The sequence below is a fragment of the Salvelinus fontinalis genome, chromosome 31, assembly GCF_029448725.1.
Source record: "Salvelinus fontinalis isolate EN_2023a chromosome 31, ASM2944872v1, whole genome shotgun sequence".
NCBI lineage: Eukaryota > Metazoa > Chordata > Actinopteri > Salmoniformes > Salmonidae > Salvelinus > Salvelinus fontinalis.
The window spans coordinates 39,780,316-39,807,892 of record NC_074695.1 but is presented as its reverse complement, the minus strand read 5'-3'; the positions used below and the strand labels follow the sequence as shown (position 1 = coordinate 39,807,892).

The 27,577-nt window shown below is 42.0% G+C and overlaps 1 protein-coding gene across 2 annotated transcripts in view; it reads left to right on the top strand.

Annotated features, from left to right (window-relative positions):
* The window catches only part of LOC129830228 (TOX high mobility group box family member 2-like), a 127,027-nt gene that overhangs the window by 74,964 nt on the left and 24,486 nt on the right, over positions 1 to 27,577 (top strand). For both annotated transcript variants that reach the window (XM_055892623.1, XM_055892622.1), the window contains one exon: positions 18,422 to 18,682. In XM_055892623.1, the coding sequence (XP_055748598.1) occupies positions 18,422 to 18,682 (261 nt within the window). The remainder of the gene's footprint in view (positions 1 to 18,421; positions 18,683 to 27,577) is intronic.

The following is a 27,577-nucleotide window of genomic DNA, read 5'->3' as shown; positions in this document are numbered from 1 at the left end:
ATTTGTTAAACACCAATAATGCCACCGAAAGGTTGCCCTAACTGCTTATTTATTGTGTAGTTCTTATGTAGTTCCCAAAACCCATAGCTGTGTGACCTACTCCAGGTAAGGTAAGGTGTAGATTTGTTGTTACCGAAATGGGTTTCACTTACTTGTCTCAAACCCATTCGCTCCTTGGAGGGCAGAGTTCATACACAAACTTCCTCCAGCAGACTTGGTGTTGTGAGGTTTTACAGTATTTGAAGGTGTTGTTAGATTTGTGTCTAACTAGCCTGTTGGGAGCTCAGGGCCCGTATTCACAAAGTGTCACAGATCCTAGATCAGGACCGCTACTCTGACATGATTTGTGAATACGGGCCCAGGAGTGTAAGATAGGAGCGGACCGACACTCACTCCAGTGGTTTGGACGCAGGTTGACATTTATTGTCATGAATCTTGGAGGCAGCTCTGCAGAGTGGTCACAAGCCAGCACAAGTCACAAAGTCATACAATTTTAAAGCTAACCCTAACCTTAAACCTAACCTCAAACACACTGCTGACCCTAATGCCTAACTCTAACCTTACATTTTTGTGTTCATGGATTTTTACAATATAGACAATTTTGACTTTGCAGCTGGCCCATCTAGCGGAAATCGCTCAGTTCTGCTTCCAGGGCAAGATTCATGACAATAAACGTCAACCTGCGGTTTGGACGGGAGGGAGGGGAGCAGAGTGCTCACAGCCAACGCCTTGGTTGACATATGGCAGTGTTTAGATCTCCACGCTTTGTTGATACTGCGGCAAAGCCTTGGTGTTTAAACAAAACATAACAAGGTTCCAACTACTCATCAATTAGCACTTGCCTACACAGAGAGAGAGCAAGAGAGAGAGAGAGAGAGAAGGAGGGTGGGAGGTGGGGAGAATGGAAGAGGGAGGGAGAGAGAAAGAGCGAGGTTGAGGGTGAGAAGGAGAGCATGAGGCAAAGCCCCTCCACCTTTCCTAGTAAGTTTGTATTTTCTTGTAAGTCTTGATTGACTGCGTATAATGAGGGGTTGAAGGATAGATTTAGCAGCTTATTGGTTGCTCAGTCCAGAAGCACAAGGTCTACCGTGTTGACTACATGCGTTTGCCTGACGACATCACTGGACACACATTGGTTGCTTGTAAATTGGGCAAACTGTTTGGCACTATTGTCGGTCAGACTGGTCATATGTCAATCAGCACCACCTGTACTTTAAAGTGTTACAGAGAGCGTTTTAACTACTTTGCAGATATGAAACAAAAAGACAATCATAATATCAGTACATATCAAATTCCCAGTTTATGCTACAAAACCAGTTTTATAAGAGGTTTTAAAAATAAGTTATAGTTGACAAAAAATTCCATGGCGTAGAGTAAGGCATTGTTCGTATAATAGATGGATACAGTTCAATGCATGATTAATATAATTCAACAAAACATTTATTAATGTAGGAGAAACCAACAGACGGACGCCACTGCGTCAAAACCTCCAGCCAGTGCAAAAGTCCAAACGCGCAAACAGTCACAATAATATTGTATAAACACAATAGCATACCTCGTGAAAGAAAACACTGAAATAAACGCATATCAGTAAAGCGCGTCAACATTGACACGTAACACAAAACACTCACACAAAGACATGAGGGGGAACAGAGGAATAAATACATGTAGTGTGATGGGGGAATGAAAACCAGGTGTGCAGGGAACAAGACAAAACAAATGGATAAATGAAAAATGGAGCGGCGATGGCTAGAAAGCCGGTGACAAACGCCGCCCGAACAAGGAGAGCGGCCGACTTTGGTGGAAGTCGTGACAGACAACAACACCAGGCTCCAGAGCATTGAAGCTGTAAAACAGGAAAATAGACAAAAAAATGTAGAAGACATTACAACCAACCTATCTTCTTATGGCTGCAATCCCGTTAACGGGATGATATGACAACCGCCAGTGAAAGTGCAGGGCGCCAAATTCAAACAACAGAAATCTCATAATTAAAATTACTCAAACATACATTTATCTTATACCATTTTAAAGGTAATCTTGTTGTTAATCCCACCAAAGTGTCCGATTTTAAATAGGCTTTACAGCGAAAGCACCACAAACGGTTATGTTAGGTCACCGCAAAATCACAGAAAAACACAGCTATTTTTCCAGCCAAAGACAGGAGTCACAAAAAGTAGAAATAGAGATAGAATTAATCACTAACCTTTGATGATCTTCATCAGATGACACTCATAGGACTTCATGTTACACAATACATATATGTTTTGTTCGATTAAGTTCATATTTATATCCAAAAACCTCAGTTTACTTTGGCGCAGTGTTCAGAAATGCCTCCAAAATATCCAGAGAAATTGCAGAGCCACGTCAAATAACATAAATACTCATCATCAACTTTGATGAAAGATACATGTTTTACATAGAATTAAAGATACACTTGTTCTTAATGCAACCGCTGTGTCAGATTTAAAACATCTTTATGGCAAAAGCACAATATTCAATAATCTGAGAACAGCGTTCAGCCACAAAAGGAAGCCATACAGTTACCCGCCAAACAAAACTCATAAAAAGCATTATAAATCTTCACTTTGCTGATCTTTGTCGGAATGCACTCCCAGGACTCCCGCTTCCACAAGAAATGTTTGTTTTGTTCGGTAATGTCCATAATTTATGTCCAAGTAGTTACTTTTGTTAGCGCGTTTAGTACACAAATCCAAACGCTCGTGCAGGTCCAGCCGAACGTCGGACGAAAACTTAAAAAAGTTATATTACAGGTCGAAGAAACTTGTCAAACTAAGTATAGAATCAATCTTTAGGATGTTGTTATCATAAATATTCAATAACGTTCCAACCGGAGAATTGTGTCTATAGAAGTAATGGAACGCAAGTCGATATCATGTGGAATGCGCGTGACCAGGACCTGGCTCTCTGCCAGACCACTGACTAATTCCCCTCTCATTCAGCCCCACATCACAGTAGAGGCTTCATTCAAGGTTCTACAGACTGTTGACATCTAGTGGAAGCCATAGGAAGTGCAAACAGATCCATATCCTACTGTGTTTTCAATAGGCGATGAGTTGAAATTCGAACAACCTCAGATTTCTCACTTCCTGGTTGGATTTCTTCTCAGGTTTTTGCCTGCCAGATGAGTTCTGTTATACTCACAGACATAATTCAAACAGTTTTAGAATCTTCAGAGTGTTTTCTATCCAATACTAAAATAATATGCATATATTATATTAGCAACTATGACTGAGGAGCAGGCCGTTTACTCTGGGCACCTCAGTGCACCTTTCATCCAAGCTACTCAATACTGCCCCTCCAGCCATAAGAAGATAACATCAATTCACCTCCCAAGTATAGATAATAAGAATAACCTCATACAATGCAATGAAAATGATATTCACCTGAAGTGCTGGTACTACTTGATCTGTGGTTGCGGCCTGAAGTACGCAGTCGAGTTTTGTTGCCAGCCATAACTTTCCACCAGCACCGTACCATTCTGCAGTCCAACCTGTTGTGGGATGTTAACCCCCGGTCACAGTGCTGTCCTTGACCACACCAGCACTTTCTCCACAGATTCCTGAAGGAAGACAGCCTGACTACATGTACCTCTGAAAAATACACAAATAATGTGAGATCAATAATAAAAGTAGTGCCAATCATGTTGGAGGTAAATGAAATACTGAAAACGTGTTGCTTATGCTTTACATTCCAAGTGTTGTCATCGATTCCTTGTGGAGACGACACACTGCTGCATTCGTCACATGAGATGGCAGCAGCTTTCCACCAAAGTGTTTGTGTCCTGGGTGGCGTCCTGGTAATACTATTGTATTATCCTCTGCATAGTTGTTGATGAAGTTCACAACCCGCTCCAAGTCCTCATGTTTCAGGTGTAACATGTGCTTGGGCCAGCTCTCTTTCTGATGGGAGGCATTAGACCATTCTCCTTGTATGACTGGTGGAGGAGAGTCAGGCGTGTTCTACTGATGCTGAAAGACAAATTTCAGATACAGATATTTTAATGTTATTATACAAAAGATGGCCGTAATCACCTCCAGACACACCTGGCTAACTAGAAGGGGTCATGTAATCATCTGTGGAGTCTTTTGTTTAGACATGTAGCTAGCTAGCTAGCTAAACAATGAGCCATTATTCCAACCCATCGCAGGAGGTTGGTGGCACCTTAATTGGGGAGGATGGGCTGGTGATAATGGCTCCTATGTAGTTATGTGGCAATATGAGCCAGGACCCTTTTAGTCATCACCTTGTTTTTTGTTTGTTTATTGCATCTCCATTTTTTGGTGATTTTGGGAGTTTATGTTGTTGTCATATCATAGCCTTTATTTTCCTGACCTTTTTAGGTGGAATCATTGGCAAATTCAAGCACATATAGTATACCCAATGGCCCATTTTAAAAGGATGGGGAATGATCCGATATGGTTGTTCTGCCGTTAATGTGGGCTACTTAGACTTGTGATGGGCCCGTCAATGTTGTGTCCTATGTCTGTGTACAACGTGTGGAGTCTAGTACAGAGTCGCCTTTGTGAGTGTGTCCAAGGCTTTTTGTGTCTTAAGTATTACCCTTCAACACAGAGACAGGAGATTACATTACACACGCTACTGTATCTTAGGCCCCTTCAAGAGAAAGCCACTAAACAAAAACGACTTTCATTGACTCTAAGCTAGGAAACAGGTCTAGTCACTCAGTGGCTTTTTCCAAAGGTATTCATTTCTTTGTTGTTACTGTACATGTAAGGGACTTTGTCATTTTTTGTTTGTTTACCAGTTGACATTCTTGTGGGTGACCTATTTAGTGGATCAACATGACATGGTTGTTGATCAGTGTTACATGTGTTTTCCTACTGCGTAGTGTACAAGTATAACTAATAATATCACTAATTCACCCTATTGACTCGCGTCCATGTGTCGCATTTAATTAGAATCCAGGATTTTTAATGGCTCGTTCAATAATCCTGATTGATATGTTCTAAGAAAAAGCATCACATCTGTCATTTGATCCTTCCAATCTATCATTGGATGCACATTATTCACACACACTTCAAGTGCAATGATGTTAATTGCTACACATACTGTACATGTAAAATAAATGTAGTACATATTGTGGATTTACATCAACAATCATGGTCGCCATATTACTTGTTGCATCATGGGTAGTGTAGTGTTATGTCCTCATATAAGTCTTTCTCTATCCCAGTGTAGCCCCCCCTGGGTGCATATTTTAGTTTTGGCCGTAGCACTACACATCTGATTCAAATATCCAACTCATCGTCAAGCTTTGATAATTTGAATCAGCTGTGGAATGTTAGGGCAAAAATGAAAACGTGCACCCAGGGAGGGCCCCAGGACCAAGTTTGGGAAACCCTGCTCTAGCCTACGTCTGCCCAGTGCATTGAGAATTCAGTGGTGCTCCAAATGATCAGGCTGATTGGATATCAGGCCAGTGTGACGGACAGGAAATGCTTTGATTGGGACTGGTCTGGAATGAGCGGTGAGTGTGATCCGTTTGAGTGATTACAGACTGGGGCCGGTGTGTGTTTACGTTGCTGTCGCCCTCCTCTCTGTTTTTACAGTCCCTGTCCCACCGGGGTTTCATTTACAATAGAGTTTTAACAGACTGGATTTATAACTTCCTCTCTATGTTATAATCAGTCAGTGTAAGGAGAGCAGACCTGAGTTAAAAAAATATTTGAAATATTTAGCGTTTGCTACCTGGAGTGTCAGGAGGCTAAATAAAGCACCTTTGAGACTTTTCTATTGGTTCCTTTGCGACAGGCGTGCTGAATCAAGCACAGATCCAGTATTCAAAATACACTGAGTATACAGAACATTAGCCCTCACAACAGCCTCAATTCGTCATGGCATGGACTCTACAAGGTGTCGAAAGCGTTCCACAGGGATGCCGGCCCATGTTGACTCCAATGCTTCCCACAGTTGTGTCAAGTTGTCTGGATGCCCTTTGGGTGGTGGACCATTCTTGATACGCACAGGAAACTGTTAAGAGCGAAAAACCCAGCAGTGTTGCAGTTCTTGACACAAACTGGTGTGCCTGGCACCTACTACCATACCCCGTTCAAAGGCACTTAAATGTTTTGTCTTGTCCATTCACCCTCTGTGGCACACATACACAATCCATGTCTCAATTGTCTCAAGTCTTAAAAATCATTCTTAAACCTGTTTCCCCACCTTCATCTACACTAATTGAAGTGGATTTAACATTGACATCAGTAAGGGATCTCAAAAAGGGATCATAGCTTTTACCTGGATTCACCTGGTCAGTATATGTCATGGACAGAGCAGGTGTTCTTAATGTTTTGTATACTCAGTGTAATTTCAAATATAATTGGAACCCAGATCTGGTGTGTAGAGGGAGAGAAAGACTGATAGAGAAATACTTTTCTCTCTGTTACCTCGTTTTTCACTTTTGTACCGACCCTGCCTTGCTGTAGAAAGATACCCAGGGTCTTTTAAGAACCAGCTAGTTTTAGCTTGTTTGTGCCTGTGTTTCTTTTGTTGTTGAGAATGCAAGACAACGTGGGGCTCTTATATAGTCACGACCACAGGGGAGCTGTTGCTGATGGTCTAGATTAGAATAGAAACTTGGATAAAGTCTCTCTCTCTCTCTCTCTCTCTCTCTCTCTCTCTCTCTCTCTCTCTCTCTCTCTCTCTCTCTCTCTCTCTCTCTCTCTCTCGCTCTCTCGCTCTCCATCTCTCCCCTATCTCTCTCTCTCTCTCTCTCCAATCTCTCTCTCTCTTTCACCCCTCTCACCGACACACACATAACACACTCTACGTAGACACAATATCCCTCCCCTCTCACCACACAGCAGCTTCGTCCAGTCAAGTGCGCTGCCCATAGAGTACGTGCAGATGTTGTTTGGCCTCTCTGGCCCTGCGCTGTGAGTCAGTCAGTGGAGATGTGTGTCGGAACAGCGCAGGGACATCTTGGAACACGGTGGTAGCACATACACCACATGTGGGTGATGGTGAGGTGAGAGCAAAGTTACTTAATGGTGACTCATGGTGTACCATTTATACTCTGAGCACAACAGACAGACGCATGCACACACACACACACACACACGCACACGCACACACACACACACACACACACACACACACACACACACACACACACACACACACACACACACACACACACACACACACACACACACACACACACACACACACACACACACACACACACACACACTCCCCTTCCCTCTTCAGTGGATGTGCATATACAGGTCTCTTCTCATCATCTTTCCATTTTGGTAATGCGAAAAGTTGCATGAGCAGATGACTAATCATGTGGAAAGGGTGACGCACATCTCTTTCCTGAGCCCAACTAGAACACTTTGTGCATAGAACAACGGAGAGAGTGGAGATGAAAACCTTATCATCTAGCTCTATCTGTTGTGTACTGTTATTCTAAAGCAGTTACACATAAAAATATGCTCCTTCAACATTGAGACAACATTGAGACAACATTGAGGGAATAGGATGCCCACACCCACGCTGAGAGGATTTGTTAGGGTCGTCTTATGTAGGTCAGCCTATGTCAGCCAATAAATCCAATTATCATCAGCTTCTGAAGGAGTAGAAATGAAAGAAGATATGGGCCTAGGGTCGCCACGATCTCTGTGAGTGCGTTCCAGTTTTAGCTGAGATTTCCCTTTATGTTTCAGGTTCTACTAGACTAGACAACAGGACCGGTACAAGACTATCCCAATATCTTTAGTATAGCAGACTTGGGTTCAAAAATACTATTTCAAATAATTGAAAATGCTTTTAAGCTGGGCTTGATTGAGCTTGCCTGGCGCAATGGAACCAATAGCATAGTTGCAAATGATCTGGTACTCCAGACAGATGCGCATTTGAAATATTTCAAATAGTATTTGAACCCAGGTCTGGAGTAAAGTGCATGAGAATGATCTAGTGAAGGCCCTCCTTTGACTGTGACTCGCTTGGTCCTCCTAATCTAAATGTACATCGTGCTAAAATCTTAAAACCACCTTATCAGCAGGGAAAGTAAACTGAATGATTCATGCACTCTTTTAAGAGAACTTGAAACCTTGGATCTATTTTGAGCTCCACTCTATATGCAGTATTGCTGTTGCGGAGGGATTTAGAGAGGACTAAATAGTTTTCTCTCTCTCTCGCTCTCTCTTCCTCTCTCTCTCTCTCTCGCGCTCTCTCTTTCTCGCTCTCTCTCTCTCGCGCTCTCTCTCTCGCGCTCTCTCTCTCGCGCTCTCTCTCTCGCGCTCTCTCTCTCGCGCTCTCTCTCTCACGCTCTCTCTCTCTCCCTCACTCCCCCAGTGATCTTTCTCATCATATGGAGACCAAGGTCATGCCTGAAATACAATAGACGTGTAGACATCTGGTATAATACTGTGGAAAGTTAAATCTATATGAATGGCCCTGCCGCAGTAGATTCTCTCTGATGCACTCCTCGCGGTTCAGTGAAAGTAAATCACAATGTTCTCTTATTACCCTGACTGGAATGAGGGCATAGAGAAAGAACATGAGGGATCATCCCCCCCCCCCCTCCCCCCGCCCTGTTTGCCACGGCTTAAAGAGAATGACATCACGGAAATATAAAATAAATGAGGATTATGGGTAGGCTATTGTGCCATATGTGATTACCGGGGCTTCCACATTCCCCTAGTGGGAAGAGTGACTACAGGCTGACATCTTTTATTTGTTCTTGTGATTTTAACCATAATGAATGGATGAAATACGGAAATGTGGTGCACCACAAATATCCCTATTTTTGGCCACTGACAAGATCATGCTTTCTGGATGTTTCAAACAGTCTGTCAGAGCTTTATTTCTTCATACATACACTTATTACTCTGATTGAGAAAAAATACACTTTTCAACCCATAAGATCTAGTACATAATAAAAGTATAATAACCCATATACAAAAATAAATAAAAAATGTGAATGAATAAGCCTTTTCACACATTATAATATGTCCATATCTGTTTTAGAAACATCTACCCAAGATCGTTCACATTCTTTATTACTTTACCAAATGTATCATGACATTAGTGATAGTCAAAATCTGTTATTTTTGTGAACGTCTAAATCAACATTTGGGCCATTTAGACAGTGTGTGTCCCTGCTATAGATACGGGGAGACGGGTGATGTAAACCATATGCAATGTCTCTGCCTCCGACGTAAAACAAATGTTTGACTTCGACACAAAATTACTTTGTTACTTATTTTAGGTGTAAGGAAGTATGTCGCATTCTTTATTGTGTTTAGATCCACCTGCTCGGGACAAATTCAACGATTGCGTTGCCACGTCTGTGCGGTGAAGCAGTCGAGCTGGATAAATCTTTTTATAAGGACCGCGTCTTTGACGTAACGTTGCAGTGAACTTGATTTCACCACTCTGAAAACACATCCATCACATACTATGTTGAATGTCCTTTGAAGAAGCAATAATATAAATTAATCTAATGATGCAGCCGACCACCGGAGAAAGGCAAATACACGAGTATTCGACAGAGGACGTTGATGTTATCCTAGGATGGCTGTCTTGTGACTTCTGAAATGGTGTGAAATCATGAAAATAAGTGATGTAAACACATACAAAAAATTGGGGGTAATTCTAGTGCCAGATTTAATGGCATGTTTCTTTTTCCACTCTGGTCAAAAGTCTTCCTCATATCATTTATTTTTATGTGGTTTTGGTGGAGCTCGAGCTCAGCTCAAATAGGCCACACACAGCTGTAATGGAGTGTGGACAGGGGTCTTTTACCCAACTAAATTAGATCTATTTTGGTGTGACATTTGAGGGAATTGCCAGTGAGGGGAGCAGGATGGAAGATACCGCACTTCCCCTACCCAAGGCTTCTGAAGGACATCACCTGTGACCCTGACACGGGATTGGACAGTGCAAACCGCCCCCTTTTCAGGCTACTTATCCCAGTTCTACCTGACTGTCAGTCAGCCGGCTCTGAAATCCATCTTATGCTCTTTTTCAATCGAGGGCCATTTATTACCATTGCCATCTATTGTAGAGGGCTGGTTCTGCTGATGCATAAAACCCAATGGAATTTTGTGTCAACTGAAAGCCTGGTGGATAGGTCACGTGCCCCAACGCACTGTCCTTTGTCCTTTTGACCATCGCTCTGAAACACCCACTCGTTCTCGTTGTTGAGTGTCGTTTTTGTCCTCTCTCTGCTCAAGAGGCTATTCTTGGCTGCTGGATCTAGTCCTAGAATGTAATGTTTGAGTAGCCTATCCTCATCCAACTGTCGTCGTCCTATCTCTTTTTTTATTTTTTTTATTTCACCTTTATTTAGCCAGGTAGGCTAGTTGAGAACAAGTTCTCATTTGCAACAGCGACCTGGCCAAGATAAAGCATAGCAATTCGACACATACAACAACACAGAGTTACACCTGGAATAAACAAAACATACAGTCAATAATACAGTAGAAAAATAAGTCTATATACAATGTGAGCAAATGAGGTGAGATAAGGGAGGTAAAGGCAAAAAAGGCCATGGTGGCGAACTGTCGTCGTCCTATCTCTTTCTTCTTTCTTAGCTAGAGATGGCCGGACATCTTTGTTTATGCATCCCCAGCTTCTGCAAATTGCTACAGCAAGGCCGATCTGTCGTTTTCTTGACGTGACATGTGGCTACTGGACTGGCTTTCAATAGATAGCCTATTCTTAGTAAAGGTAGAGTGTGTTTGATTAAGCAAATGGAATGCAGTATTGGAGTATACAGTACAATCAAAACAAAGCATTTAAATGTACATATATGCTGTGGAATACTAGTGGATTTATCCAATATTTTTATTCAACATAGATATTAATCCATATAATCACAGGTGTTAGATTATCGCATATGTGGACAGCCTACATGTAGAATGGAACTGTAGAGAGGAGGAGTTGTGTAGTGTCCTCAGAGCTTTACAAGCATTTTTTTCTCTGCAAAAAAAAAAGAATACATTTCACTTTTCATGGGAGGGCGATGGTTTGGTAGCGAGGTTGAATTTTACATTTAGTTTTGACCCCTTCTGTTTACTCCGCAGCCCGCAATGTCCTGAAAGACAGTAGATGTTTGAGTTATTTATCTGTATTTGAACATATTGAACTTGTAATGTCCTTGTCCCACATTTTATCCTCAAGGGCATCCAACAGAGCTGTTAAAAGAATGGAAGGCCTGATTGTAAAATCGCCTCTTGCGGCATTCAAATCTTCTAACATGAATCCTACATCAATTTACTTCAGTCTTGGAGAAGGAATTGTCTGAAATAAATGTAGTGGTATTTCGGATAAAAGCTGGATGAAATGCAGGGGAAGCTTTAGCCATTTTAAGCATTTAAAAAGTGCTGAATCCATACAAGCAAAGAAGCTAGCGTTTCGTAACGTCTTAGCAACATACACTGCATGACCAAAAGTATGTGGACATCTGCTTGTTGAACAGCTCATTCCAAAATCATGGACATTAATATGGTGTTGGTCCCCCCTTTGCTGCTGTAACAGCCTCCACTCTTCTGGAAAGGCTTTCCACTAGATGTTGGAACATCGCTGCGGGAACTAATGCCATAAGAGCATTAGTCAGTTCGAGCACGGATGTTGGGTGATTGGGCCTGGCTCGCAGTCGGCGTTCCAATTCATCCCAAAGGTGTTCGATGGGGTTGAGGTCAGGGATCTGTGCAGGCCAGTCAAGTTCTTCCACACTAATCTCGACACACCATTTCTGTAATGACCTAATTTTGTGCACGTGGACATTGTCATGCTGATACAGTAAAATACCTTCCCCAAACTGTTGCCACAAAGTTGGAAGCACAGAATCGTCTAAAATGTCATTGTATGTTGTAAAATTAAGATTTCCCTTCACCGAAACTAAAGGGCCTAGCCCAAACCATGAAAAACAGCCCCAGACTATTTTTCCTCCTCCACCAAACTTTACAGTTGGCACTATGCATTGGGGCAGGTAGCGTTCTCCAGGCATCCGCCTAACCCAGATTAGTCTGTCGGACTGCCAGATGGTGAAGCATGATTCATCACTCCAGAGAACGCGTTTCCACTGCTCCAGAGTCCAATCTGGCTTTAGAAGATGCTCATTCCAATGATACTTGCCTTATCCACCATTTTGACCACATCAAGCAGAAAAGTGAGAAGGGGAACTGTACAGGTATGGTCATGTTAGACTTGCACAAAGCTTTTGACACAGTGGACCATGATATTCTCCTGATGAAACTGAAATGCATGGGTCTAAATGATGTAACAGTGAATTGGTTTGGGTTTTATCTGACCAACAGAACACAAGTATGTAATGTTGGCGATGTTCTGTCAGAGGCCAAAGAAATATCCTGTGGAGTACCGCAGGGGTCAATTTTAGAGCCTCTCTTATTTCTTAAATGCGTTAATGATATGCCAAGTACAGTAAAGTGCTTTATGCTGATGACTCAGCCATACTGGTATCAGGGAAGGATACTGTTTACATAAAGGAAACCCTGAGTAAGGAATTGCATTTTGTTAGAGATTGGTTGACTGACAGCAATTTGTCGCTACATTTGGGAAAAACTTTTGCGATTTTGTTTGGAACAAAACGTAGATTGCTTAGGGCTGACAAGATAAGGGTAAACTATGCAGACAAGGAGATTGAATCTAAAACAAGTGTAACTTATTTTGGTGTGTCCTTAGATCAATCCCTATCTGGAGACCTGATTGCTGCTAAAATGATTTCTAAAATGGCAAACAAATTGAAATGATTGATATTTTAACATCAAAGTTAAGAAACTGCTTGTCTCAACCTTGATTCAGTGTCGTTTTGATTATGCTTGCTCTGCTTGGTATAGTGGGCTATCAAAAAAGCTGAAAAAGAGAATGCAGGTCATGCAAAATAATGTTATCAGGTATATGGTGAATGTCCCCCCTAGGAACCACATAGGGGTACAGGACTTCCGGGAGGTGGGCATGTTGCCTTTGGAGTCCAGAGTGAACCAACTTAAACGTAATCATTATGTTTGACATCTTAAATGATCGTGCCCCAGGTTATATGAAGAACCACATTGATATGGTCTATAAACAACACAGTTACAATACCAGATCTACGAGTGTTATGTCTTGTAAAATCCCAAGAGTAAACAGTACTGCGAGGAGCATGTTTTTCTATACAGGTATTTGTCTATGGAATAGTATCCCCTTGTAGATCAAGCAAAGAAAAAGTAGAAATAGCTTTAACATTTTACATTTAAGTCATTTAGCAGACGCTCTTATCCAGAGCGACTTACAAATTGGTGCATTCACCTTATGACATCCAGTGGAACAGCCACTTTACAATAGTGCATCTAAATCTTTTAAGGGGGGGGGTGTCAGAAGGATTGCTTTATCCTATCCTAGGTATACCTTAAAGAGGTGGGGTTTCAGGTGTCTCCGGAAGGTGGTGATTGACTCCGCTGTCATGGCGTCGTGAGGGAGTTTGTTCCACCATTGGGGTGCCAGAGCAGCGAACAGTTTTGACTGGGCTGAGCGGGAACTGTACTTCCTCAGTGGTAGGGAGGCGAGCAGGCCAGAGGTGGATGAACGCAGTGCCCTTGTTTGGGTGTAGGGCCTGATCAGAGCCTGAAGGTACTGAGGTGCCGTTCCCCTCACAGCTCCGTAGGCAAGCACCATGGTCTTGTAGCGGATGCGAGCTTCAACTGGAAGCCAGTGGAAAGAGCGGAGGAGCGGGGTGACGTGAGAGAACTTGGGAAGGTTGAACACCAGATGGGCTGCGGCGTTCTGGATGAGTTGTAGGGGTTTAATGGCACAGGCAGGGAGCCCAGCCAACAGCGAGTTGCAGTAATCCAGACAGGAGATGACAAGTGCCTGGATTAGGACCTGCGCCGCTTCCTGTGTGAGGCAGGGGTTCAGCTTGAGGTGGTGATCCGTCATCCACACTGATATGTCTGCCAGACATGCAGAGATGCGATTCGCCACCTGGTCATCAGAAGGGGGAAAGGAGAAGATTAATTGTGTGTCGTCTGCATAGCAATGATAGGAGAGACCATGTGAGGTTATGACAGAGCCAAGTGACTTGGTGTATAGCGAGAATAGGAGAGGGCCTAGAACAGAGCCCTGGGGGACACCAGTGGTGAGAGCACGTGGTGAGGAGACAGATTCTCGCCACGCCACCTGGTAGGAGCGACCTGTCAGGTAGGACGCAATCCAAGCGTGGGCCGCGCCGGAGATGCCCAACTCGGAGAGGGTGGAGAGGAGGATCTGATGGTTCACAGTATCGAAGGCAGCCGATAGGTCTAGAAGAATGAGAGCAGAGGAGAGAGAGTTAGCTTTAGCAGTGCGGAGCGCCTCCGTGATACAGAGAAGAGCAGTCTCAGTTGAATGACTAGTCTTGAAACCTGACTGATTTGGATCAAGAAGGTCATTCTGAGAGAGATAGCAGGAGAGCTGGCCAAGGACGGCACGTTCAAGAGTTTTGGAGAGAAAAGAAAGAAGGGATACTGGTCTGTAGTTGTTGACATCGGAGGGATCGAGTGTAGGTTTTTTCAGAAGGGGTGCAACTCTCGCTCTCTTGAAGACGGAAGGGACGTAGCCAGTGGTCAAGGATGAGTTGATGAGCGAGGTGAGGTAAGGGAGAAGGTCTCTGGAAATGGTCTGGAGAAGAGAGGAGGGGATAGGGTCAAGCGGGCAGGTTGTTGGGCGGCCGGCCGTCACAAGACGCGAGATTTCATCTGGAGAGAGAGGGGAGAAAGAGGTCAGAGCACAGGGTAGGGCAGTGTGAGCAGAACCAGCGGTGTCGTTTGACTTAGCAAACGAGGATCGGATGTCGTCGACCTTCTTTTCAAAATGGTTGACGAAGTCATCTGCAGAGAGGGAGGAGGGGGGGGGGGGGGGATTCAGGAGGGAGGAGAAGGTGGCAAAGAGCTTCCTAGGGTTAGAGGCAGATGCTTGGAATTTAGTGGTAGAAAGTGGCTTTAGCAGCAGAGACAGAAGAGGAAAATGTAGAGAGGAGGGAGTGAAAGGATGCCAGGTCCGCAGGGAGGCGAGTTTTCCCTCATTTCCGCTCGGCTGCCCGGAGCCCTGTTCTGTGAGCTCGCAATGAGTCGTCGAGCCACGGAGCGGGAGGGGAGGACCGAGCCGGCCTGGAGGATAGGGGACATAGAGAGTCAAAGGATGCAGAAAGAGAGGAGAGGAGGGTTGAGGAGGCAGAATCAGGAGATAGGTTGGAGAAGGTTTGAGCAGAGGGAAGAGATGATAGGATGGAAGAGGAGAGAGTAGCGGGGGAGAGAGAGCGAAGGTTGGGACGGCGCGATACCATCCGAGTAGGGGCAGTGTGGGAAGTGTTGGATGAGAGCGAGAGGGAAAAGGATACAAGGTAGTGGTCGGAGACTTGGAGGGGAGTTGCAATGAGGTTAGTGGAAGAACAGCATCTAGTAAAGATGAGGTCAAGCGTATTGCCTGCCTTGTGAGTAGGGGGGGAAGGTGAGAGGGTGAGGTCAAAAGAGGAGAGGAGTGGAAAGAAGGAGGCAGAGAGGAATGAGTCAAAGGTAGACGTGGGGAGGTTAAAGTCACCCAGAACTGTGAGAGGTGAGCCGTCCTCAGGAAAGGAGCTTATCAAGGCATCAAGCTCATTGATGAACTCTCCGAGGGAACCTGGAGGGCGATAAATGATAAGGATGTTAAGCTTGAAAGGGCTGGTAACTGTGACAGCATGGAATTCAAAGGAGGCGATAGACAGATGGGTAAGGGGAGAAAGAGAGAATGACCACCTGGGAGAGGAGTTAAAAAGCAGTCGAAGGTTTTCATTTGGACAAGGTTGTCTAAGTAGGAGAAACCACTCCACTGCCCCTTGTGCCCCCTACGGCTGGTCAGGTGTATTTATTTGAATGATATGCTTGATGTGCAATGGATAGATTGTTTTAATTTGAAATTAATATGGTTTATTTTTAAGGTTAGCGAGAAGTGCAGAGAATTGTGCCACTTTTTAGGATGTCAATATAAATTAATGTATTTATGGTTGTTTGTAATTTTGTCTTGCCTTTTAATCATTATATGTGTTATTGTTTTTACCATCGAGGACCACTTTGTAAAAACAAGCATTTTAATGAATACTTTCAAGTGATATCCTCTGGTTCCACATTGTACATTTTGTTGTATATGTCTGTTACCCAAAATAAATGTAATTCAATTACGGCGAGCTTTACACCACTCAAGCCGATGCTTGGCATTGTGCATGGTGATCTTAGCCTTGTGTGCGGCTGCTCGGCCATGGAAACCCATTTCATGAAGCTTCCGATGACAGTTATTGTGCTGACGTTGCTTCCAGAGGCAGTTTGGAACTTGATAGTGAGTGTTTCAACCGAGGACAGAATTTTTTTACATTCTACATGCCGTTGTTACTTCCGAGACATTTCCACTTCACAATAATAGCACTTACAGTGATTTGACGAACTGAAATTTGACGAACTGACTTGTTGTTAGTTCGTGACGGTGCCACGTTGAAAGTCACTGAGCTCCTCAGTAAGGTCATTCTACTGCCAATGTTTGTCTATGGAGATTGCATGGCTGTTTGCTCGATTTTTTGCATATATAGTGTAACAGTCAATAAATGTATCCTAGATACAAGTATCTCATTGATACTTGATGTCATAAAGTGTCTTAATAACAGCTGTTCTTTCATTGTTGTGCACATGTTCAAATGCACAGTAAACTACCTCATATTACTGAATAGCCAAGGTATGACAAACCATACAGAATCCTATACAGTATCCCTTCAATACCATTGGTAGGTTCATTCAGAGAATAATAGGACTGATTAGAGCCAGGTAAATGACTTTTTTCAGTAATCTAATAATGGTGTTCCCAAATTACAAATTATGAAAATACTTGCTAAGTGACATATTTGCCTTTTTTTCAAGAAATCCTTATATATTACAATAATATACAATATTTATCTCGCTCATTAGACAAAACTGTAGTAGCACAGTCCTTGAAAGTGTTTTGAGAAGTGCAATTCCGATGGACAAAGTAGAAAATAAATACGGGTTGTCATTAACCTGTTTTGTGGGAACACGAGCTCTCACTGAAGTTGAATACAATAGTAATTATAGTATTGCGTTATAAGTCCATACACACGTAAAGTGTATGTTATGAAAACATCAAGTGAAAAAAACTGCCTTTTATCTTGGTTCCATGCACCAACACAGCCTGTTGGACCATGCTTTATTTTCCTCAGTATTTCTTTCCATTTGTTTGCTAAAAGTATTTGTTTGCAAGATAAATGGCTTCTCTGGCAGGCGAGGTGACGGCCTACACGAAGATGATATTGAATTGATTTCTGAAATGTTGCAGAACGGACTGCTTGATGTGTACCCCGAGACATGAATCATAAAAATTCTATTAAAAAGCTCTTGAATGGCTGACACTGGAATACTATTTGTGATGATTAATTTTCCCCAGTCATTATAAAGGGAGTCAGCATCAGATTGCCTCTGACAAAATTGCTTTTCATTCCCTGGTGAATACCCTCAGTGTGCTTTTGAGAGTGCAAAACCATATTTCTCAGCATAATATTATGTCAAGATGGCCCTTGAAGATACCACAGTGAGGCTTCCTCCTCTACCACCTGATTTGCATATGCAGAATCATGAGAACGTTTTTCACCTTGTTCTGATAGAGGGAGAGAAGAGGTATTTAGTCACCTTAAATACAACTCATGACGTCACGACTGTCAGGGGGATTTAGTTCATTCCATCTCAACCAAATTCAGTTCAGGAATTTGATTGAAATCCCATTATCAATCAGAACATTGAGAAATGTTAGTCAATGTGAGTATCTTTAATTCAAAGAGTTAAAGTAATTGACCCCAACCCTGGTGTTTGTTGCCAGTGCTCCATGAGTAATGATTTGTTTGGCTTATTGATTAATAAGCCATTCATCTTCAACATACATTGAAGTAAATAATTTTCATCATCACAAACAGATTTCTTTGTTTGTACATGCTCCTTCATTCTGGACTGACACTGAGGCCCCCTAGTCAGAGAGAGCTTTACATCATTCTGCATTATAACATGCACTAGGATTGATTTCAAAAGCTGAGTGAGCACATTAGTATTGGTTATTAAAGTAGGATTTGTATATTAATGTCTTCCTACGTAGAGAAGCATACGCAGTTGTGGTTTCAGGTGAATTCATTGTCGTTTAATCTCCTAATAGATGACTAATTTGTGGCATCGTGAACGATGGCATTTGTTGATATATTTTACTTCAATATCTCAACTCCTACACTCTCACCACATCACTCCTTTTACCGTAAGAACTCGAGTTAGCAAGGTTTCCAATGTGTTCATCACAAATGGAAAATAAACTGAAAATGTGAACCTTGAACTTGAAACTCATCCCATCACCTTGTCTCCCCTCTCAGAACTACTCCAGTCAGGGCCGAGGAAGCAACAGCGGAGGAGGAGGGGATGAAGACTACGAGATCCCCCCCATTACGCCCCCCAACCACGCTGATCCTTCTCTGCTGCACCTTATGGACCCCGAGTCAGGCTACACCTTTCACTCGCTGCCCCACAACGGCCTGCTCAACCCCTACTCCTACCCGGAGCTGCCCGCAGCCCTCATGATGTCCAACATGCTGAGCCAAGATAGCCATCTTCTCTCGGGGCATACCATGCACTCGGTAAGATCCACCAGTTACAGTCTTTCTCCTCTTCTGTCTCTTCCTCTTCCTCCTCCTCACTCATCCAGAGCTGCAGTTTGGTTTATGTATATCGTCATGGAACGTTTGCTGACGCTTTACTTAAAGCCTGCAGGTATAACACATTATGATGCAGTTATAATGCATTGCAAGACTTGTTATGAGCATGTATGATAATTTAATTGGTTGTTTTGTCGTCGTTGGACTGTTGTTAGGGTTGGTATGAGGGTATAACCAGTATTTGTTTGCCAATGCAGAGTAAGATTCAATTCAATGTTTTGTTAATTAGCACATATTTTCAGCGTGGCTTCATAAGGGACATGTTCTGCTTTTAGAACAGGGAAACACACTTGTTTCAATTAGCAGCACTCTAACAGGCCTATTACAGAGTGTGGAACAAACGCTTATGGAGACCCCTGCAGACACATGCAACAATTTTGCTTTACACATGATGCTTTTTAACTCCCAGACCTTTGCGACAGACTCCTTCATGTCTATTCAAATCGTCAAACTCAAAAGATTTGATTCGCTCAAAGTGAGCACAGAAAGAGAGCAACGAGCTGTGCGGTGCACATTTTCATTCACTCTCTTATAGACAAAGCGAAAAAGAGGGTCTTGGAGGAGAAAGGGTTCTCCCTTGTCAGCTACTTTTCTCTTTCATAAGGATGCCGAGGACCTCCATTCCAACGCCAGTAAGCGACTATTTCATGTGTTCAACATGGTTCACACTGAACATGCAAACACCCCTGGCGTACACATCCAAGTTTTTTAATCATGGAATCGAACGAGATGAATTATAGATGACCTGCGTGTGAATAATTCAGTTTTATATACTTTCATCTGACACAAATATAACTTTTGGCTTATAAATATTCATGGTTTAATGTGAGCATCCGTGGCATTTATCCTTGGTTTAATCAGGTCTTATGAGATTTTGGAATCAAAGTGCCTATGTTGTACATTTTATGTGTGTGGCAGAGACTGGGCTTAAGTCACTGTGTTGAACATACCAGTAAGTTGAATATGGGTGGTATAGTGATATATAGTAGGCTACGTATTGTGTTTTTTGGCGTTTATTTCTTTAATTATACATTTACCAGTGGTTAGAAAATGCTCGAGCTACTATTTGTCAAAGCAAAGACAGCATTAATTGACACAATTGGAATGAGGCATGCATGGGTGCGTGTTCATGTGCATGCCATGCGTATGTGCTTATGCGCACAAACATAGACATTTACATATGGGAGAAAGCAGCTCCCCTTTCCTACTTGGTGTATTAGGCCAATAACATTTCTTTGAGAAAGAGAGTCCTGGTTTATTAACAGCTTTTGTTTCACCTTTGCAATAATTTATTTTCAAATAGTCCTTCAGGGTAATGTTCCATTTTCTTATTTCACACCCCCTATTCTCATAAATGAATCGTCATCGCCATAAATCACTGCACAAACAGAGACTTGCACACACCGTGAACAGTCCAAAGATTTATGTAACACATTCATGTTTTCCACTTCCTCATTTTAGTACTACTCTGCTGGAGCCTGGCTAATAATAGTGACTATTAATATTTCCTGTTGCCTAGCAACCTGAGCAAGTAATAGCTTACTCTGGAAAAATAGATGACCGATAAGGAAAAAAATGTAATTCATTTATTATCTCTGGGGACAAGAGGAGCTTATTTCTCAGGCAGAGGCATAGAAATGTATAGCATGAAATATCTTAAAGGAATTGAAGATGAGGATGTTTCATTTGACGTTTTTCCTATGATGTCAATGAACCTTAATTTCATGCCAATAAAGGCATAATTGACAGATGAAATTCATATTTTTGTCATAGCCACAGCACGGTATTTGTGTTTCAGGAACAACATTTGTGTTGAAAAAGGCAGAAAGTGTGGTTTTTGCAACGTGGGGTAATGCAAAACATAAAGGTTTCCTTAGTATTCGATGAAGGCATATGCTGATCATTATTATTATTATTAAAGTGAAGCATTATAATTCAGTGTCAAGTGTTTTTTTCATTGCAACTGTACTGTAACAATAAGAAAATGAGTTGATTCAACAGCAATGCCTCAAGCATACAGTTCATATCAGCAATGATAACTATCCTACCGGGTATGTAAACTCCTTTACAAATACAGAACTACAAGCTCAGCTGGAGCAATAGACATTGCTCATCTCTGGGGATGATGTTGCTGGTTTGTGTACAACATTTAGCCTAAGGCTAAAGCTCAGGAAACTTCTCTCTGCTTTAGGATTCTCCATGCATCTCATGGTCTCACATAGCAAACAGTTTTAAAGAGATAGTGTAACGGCAGCCTTCCCTCTCTTCACTATAAGAGGGTGAAACAGGGATCGGACCAACACGCAGCGTAGCCAGTGCTCAACATGTTTAATTAAATAAAAACAGTGAACACTTACAACGAACAAAAATAACAAAATGTGGCAAACCGAAACAGTCCTATCTGGTGCAGAATACAAACACAGAGACAGGAAACAACCACCCACAATCCCCAACACAAAACAAGCCACCTATATCTGATTCTCAATCAGGGACAACGATTGACAGCTGTCTCTGATTGAGAACCATATTAGGCTGGACACAGAAACAGACTAACTAGACACACAACATAGAATTCCCACCCAGCTCACGTCCTGACCAACACTAAACAAGCAAAACACATAAGAACTCTGGTCAGGACGTTACAGATAGTTCAGGGAAATTACATACTCTTGATATGTGTTGTCTAACCTTGAAAACAGTCTTTAGGACAAGGAGTGACCTCTTTTGTTAAACTAGCCAGTTTATAAATGTGTACGTTTGCTGAACTATCCCTTTAAGGCACATGTGTTAAACACATTCCGCGGAGGGCTCAGTGTCTGCGGGTTTTCGCTCCTCCCTTGTACTTGATTGGTGAATTAAGGTCACTAATTAGTAAGGAACTCCCCTCGCCTGGTTGTCTAGGGCGTAATTGAAAGGAAAAAAAACAAAACCAACAGACACAAAAATAACTAAACCCGTGGAATGAGTTTGACATCCCATATTTAAGGCATTACAGTATTGTCAGCAGTTGATCTGACCATGAGCATCAACATAATTTTAGAAATAGACATAGTCATATAAGCCCACTTGTTCATTTCTTGTCATAGATGTCTCAAATATATATTTTTTATTACTGAGAGCAGTGTCACAAATATCCCAAATCTCTGATCACTGGTGGAGCACATGATAATACCCTTCCACTCATTTAGAAACCTCTTATTTTTTCCTATGAATTAATCTCATATTTGACAGGCTCCGCCCTCTGTTCATTCTGACTGCCCAGAAGGCTAAATAATTAGCTGCTAATTCACAGGATGCAGAAGATGGGAAAATGGGCTGAAGCAACTAAATGTTGATACGATATGTAGCTTTCGACTTGGATATGAAAGTAGTAGTATTTTTTATGATAGTTAAATGAAATTCGTATTTACGTCAAGCTACTGTATGTTTCATCTGAGACTTTGAATCTTAGCCTGCCTTTCTACGATGCATTTGTATGTAGTAGCTGACAACAAACTCTGCCTTTGTTGCTAATTACAATAATCACATATCACAGCTAGCAAAATAAGTTTCCAAAACATGAGGGAATGGTTTGGATATTTTATCCTTAATTAGAAGTTTACGGTGGCTTGTTATTGGTAAAGTCAGCAGCCCACTACTCATTTGGCTGATGTGCTTTCCAGTGGTCAGCCGGCAGTAGCCGACACTACTTATAGAGTAAAGGCTATCGACATGGTTCCAATATCAGCTTACAGTGGTGTACTGCCTCATAGCCATCAGTGGTCCGATAGGTGTTTGCTAGCTGGATAGTGTTATAGGAGAAAGTCTGATGTTCTAGAAATGTTCTGACCCCCCTGCCCAAAAAACTATGTTATCTAAGGGCAGATGGACACAAAGTTTGAATGGGACATTGAACAATGCTTAATTTGTAAGCTTGATGGAGCGCTCATTATGTCTGCATGGAGAATCCCTATCACTGTCAACGTTGCTTTCTCCTCAGTGTGCCACTGTTGGGGGCGTCATGTTTGACTGGCCACCAGATCCCCGAGCCTGGATCGTCTGGCTTATGTTTGCAAGAAAAAGAGGAGGGAATTATTTGAAAAAGAGGAGGGAATTCTCCGGCAGGCGGCAATAAGAGTGGAGGATGGGGACAGGCACAGTGCCGAGGGGGACGCCGGGACGTTTAAATATTAAAACTGAACGCCAGCCGACGTCTCTTTTCAAGCATAATGAGGGTGGTTTGGGGAACTACCCACCGCCACAAAAGCTCAGTCAAATCTGCAAGTTAATGTAGAACTCACATTATCCGAATTAGGGGATTTGTTCAATCTAGTTAAACATGTGGAGCGACATAACTATTTTTGGCAGGGTGCATCTGTCATTAGACCACAGGCTGCATGTATTCAGGAATCTCTGTTGTCTAAATACTTTACAGTTGGGTTATTGTTAGACTATGAATGGTGTCTAGTTGGCATTACTGTTGTGATGCAAAGCCAATGTTATTTTCAGACTGTTTAAGGCCATACTTGCTTTACCAATATAAAAAATGGTTGACTATGCTGCTATCCAATAATAACACACTGAAGGGATAGTTCATCCTTATTAGAAAATGTGTTTAAATGGAAGTCTATGTACTCTATGTTACATGTTTTAAATGACATGCCCAAGTATGGATTACTGCCTCCTTGTCCATAGACTCCGTTCAGGGTAAGGGACCAATAGACAATTCCTACATTTGGATGAACTATCACTTTAATCATGTGGGATGTTTTACTGGTACTTCTAGATTTTCTTTATAACCCGTTTTAGATCGACACAAAGTGTTAGTTTTGAAACTGTCTGTGGTTGTTTGTGTGTGTTTTCGGCATACATTTTAATCAGACTCACTGAATGTTAGCTTAACTTAATTTAATCTGTTAAAGGAAATGTGTATTACATCACTTGGCATTTAGGACATAGACCGGGGCATAGACAGCGAGAAAAACAACACAACCATTTTAAAAGCAGCAACACAAAAAGTGTATCGATGGCTGCAGTTATTGACAGAATCATAGTACATGGAAGGTGAATCAAATGTTGAACAAGGTCAGAATTAGCCAGTCACATATTATACAAATCAGTATCTGATCTTAAAAACATGAATGGTCATATTCAAACAGCATAACCTCAAGATGAATAATAATGATTACATATGGGGCTAAAATGGACGATTTCTGCTGTTTGAATTGAAGTTAGCAATGAAGTCCCATTCCAGACTGTCTGGGCAGGCCTGAGACACATCAAATATGACCTGCCTGCACTGTTGCCTTCAACTGGAACATATATGACATCTTGTTTCGCTTTCACAGGAACTCAATAATAGTCAGGGCACTATGATTCACTTTGAATAAAAACAAATATGTTATTAAAGAAAGTGTTGAACAAAAGTAAAGCTTTGCTTTGGATGCTTATGCATGGATGAGGGTAAAGAAATTAAGAAGTGTATTAAAGGATTAAACATTAAAAACAAATGAGCATTCATTGGAGCCATGAATATTCATGCTGCTAATTCAAATAACCTTAGGCGACTGTTAAGACGAATTAATATTTAAAACAGCATGGTCGTAGAGTTTTTGTAACATTGCATTAACTGACTTTCTGAGATTATGTACAAGAGTAAACAATTGAATCTGGAGAACCACTTTTTATCCTGATGAAAATAGTTCTGCTTTTTCATGTTGCAGTACATATTAGTTCCAGTACTCTTAAGGTAATATTTTATCATGGAGAGAAGAAGCACAAAAGGGAGAAGCATACTCACTATTTAGTATAACTAACATACACCTAGTACAATTATAATACCAGTATCCAGCAATCAAGAGCTGAGGGAAGGAAGCGATTTACAAAATTGATATACACCCCTGTGAGTAGGAAAGGCACTGACAGACTACACAGACTGAACATGTTGCTTTTCCATGCTAGTCTGAAGAGGGGAACCTGCTTACAGTACACACATACAGTGGGACACAAAGTCCACTTAAAAGGGGCTTGCCATTTCCTTTGAAATGCTAATTAAGCCCAGCACACAACAAGCCATTATTATAGTCATTTGTTTAAATTAAACGCTCTGTGATTCTACAATAGCAGCCGCGGCCCCGCGCACGGGGAAGCCATCACTCTCACCCAGGGAGCGACTGGGGTTTGGGTTAGACAGTCAGTCCACAGGATTAGGCCTTACTACCTGCTTTCGCCAGCAGTAGCGCTCGCTCAACACAGCTGCTGGAGGCCTACAAGCAAGAGAGGGTGTAGCATACATACTGTAGGACTACTGTACAACCAGTGACACTTTATTTGAAAGGGCTTCATAACGACGACTTCATAACACAGTCAGTGTTCTTTGGGGCGTGAACACAATAGGGCCTACACAATTTACTTGACTTATTTCTGTTGTGGAATAGATTGAATGTTATTTCAAAGCATAAGTGAAGTTTATTGAGAATAATAGGCCTGAACACGGAGCGCTGCTCATTGTCTTGTCTTCCTTTTCTATTTCTTTAAATCGGGTTTGAAGGGGATCCAAATAAATGGTGCTGTGCTGCAAGTGAATTTGACACACATTTTTCATCTAGTCTTTTCGTATGTGACAGTGCACATCAGCAGCCAAACAAAGCCTGTTGCGCCGACAACACCCCTCCCCCTCCTGACAATTAGTCATTTGTTATGTTTACACACCATCTCTGTACCATCTCATTGAGGGGCGCAGAGAGAAAGAGGAATGAGTTGTACTGGAGTAGCATGTTGCATAAGGTGTGCACATGGAGGAGGTTATAGTTTTGACTAAGCTCACTGATGCTCTTCGCAGGAGCGGAAAGAAGTTGGAAAATAACCTCTGATTTTAATTAATGGGTACGGCAGCAACTAAAGTCAGCTAGGCTTTCTGCAGCAGCAGGTAGTAGCAAGCAGTTAGCTCCAATACAGCCATAAGCCAAGCCAAGTTGATTAGGGATACCGGGAGACCTCATCGTTTGCACTGTTATCGGAATGTATGGTTCACTAAAAAATATGCGTCCCTTTATGAACTTATAGACATCTAACCTTTTAAATGCATTATGAGCATAGTCAATGTTTCCCCTATATTCATTTTAAAAATGGCATGGCATGGGGCCACCATTGATTTTGTTATAATGTTTGAGTCACTGAGATAGCATAAGAGCACGACCTAAGCCATGGCATATTGTGTAGAATTGCAGGCAATTTGCGTTAAAATAACAACATATTGTCTCTGCGGCCAAGAGTAGGGCATTAAAAAAAATGAACCACCCTACTCCCCCCGCTAGCTTTGCCACCACTGATGAAAAATATCCCAGGGGAAACACTGGCTTAGTACAGCTGGCTTACCCTGTCAAAACCTGAAATGTATGGTGGTAGTACTCCATTGTTTATTTATGTTTTTAATGTAATTTGAGTCAAAACACCACAATGCATAGCTTCATGTTGATCTCATGGAGTGTAGTTAAGAGTAGTTACATTTTAATTGAAGGGTAGTTACAGTGGTGCTGTAAGAGTAGTTACCTAACCCCACTCCTCTATTTGCCAAACAAAGTGGCAGGGTCAGGCTGGTGAAATTACATATTGTGCCTTTAAAGTGTTAAGGCAGATATGCTATGTCAATATGCATCAGAATATTGCTCTGAAGTGTTTTTCCTTTCTTTTTCCAATAGAAAATGAAAGTTTGATTGATATCAACAGGTTGTGGCCCTGTGATGCCTCTGTTGCCTGACATTCTGTTGGCGGCCATCTCTCCTGCTGGTCTGATGTTTACAGAGAAACATAGTAAATGACCATTAAAGGGTGGGAATTTTTCCATCAGGCTGTTGCTATGGAAATAAACCATTAGTGTTTGATTAATAGTTCATGTTTGAGTAATAGTTGTATCTTCTTGTATTGCCTCTCGGTCTGCAAAGCCCCATTCAGAGTGTCAGATAGGAAATATAAATATCATCCAAATCAACTCAGGTTTTTTGTCTTTTTGGGACTCAATGCTGTTTTCAGGTCTCTCCAGAGATGTTTGATCGGGTTCAAGTCCGGGCTCTGGTTGGGCCACTCAAGGACATTCAGAGACTTGTCCCGAAGCCACTCCTGCGTTGTCTTGGCTGTGTGCTTAGGGTCGTTGTCCTGTTGGATGGATCTCTCTGTACTTTGCTCCGTTCATCTTTTCTAGTCTCCCAGTCCCTGCCGCTGAAAAACATCCCTGCAGACAGGTGTGTGCCTTTCCAAATCATGTCCAATTAATTGAATTTACCACAGCTGGACTCCAATCAAGTTGTAGAAACATCTCAATGTTAATGGAAACAGGATGCACCTGAGTTCAATTTCGAGTCTCATAGCAAAGGGTCTGAATACTAATGTCAATAAGTTATTTCTGTTTTTTATTTTTAATACATTTGCTAACATTTATAAAAACCTGTTTTCACTTTGTCATTATGGGGTATTGTGTGTAGATTGATGAGGGGAAAAAAGTAATTAAATCCCTTTTAGAATAAGGCTGTAACGTAACAAAATAGGGAAAAAGTCAAGGGGTCTGAATACTTTCCAGATCCACTGTAGGCCTACCTGGATGGAAAATGAGCATTTAATTCCCCCACCTCTAAATAACACGGTTGTGCTACAGAAACCCACTGGGGCCAATTAGAACGTGAGCAGAGTCAGGAAGTGCGTGGCAGATGCTTTGCCACTCTTTATGAAGAGCCAACCTCCAGGGGCCTCTCCAACAGCTCGTTAGCAAAGTGTTAATGTAATTAGTTTTCACTTAGGACTGTTTTCACCACATAATCTAATACGAGGGTTCAGCAATTTGTG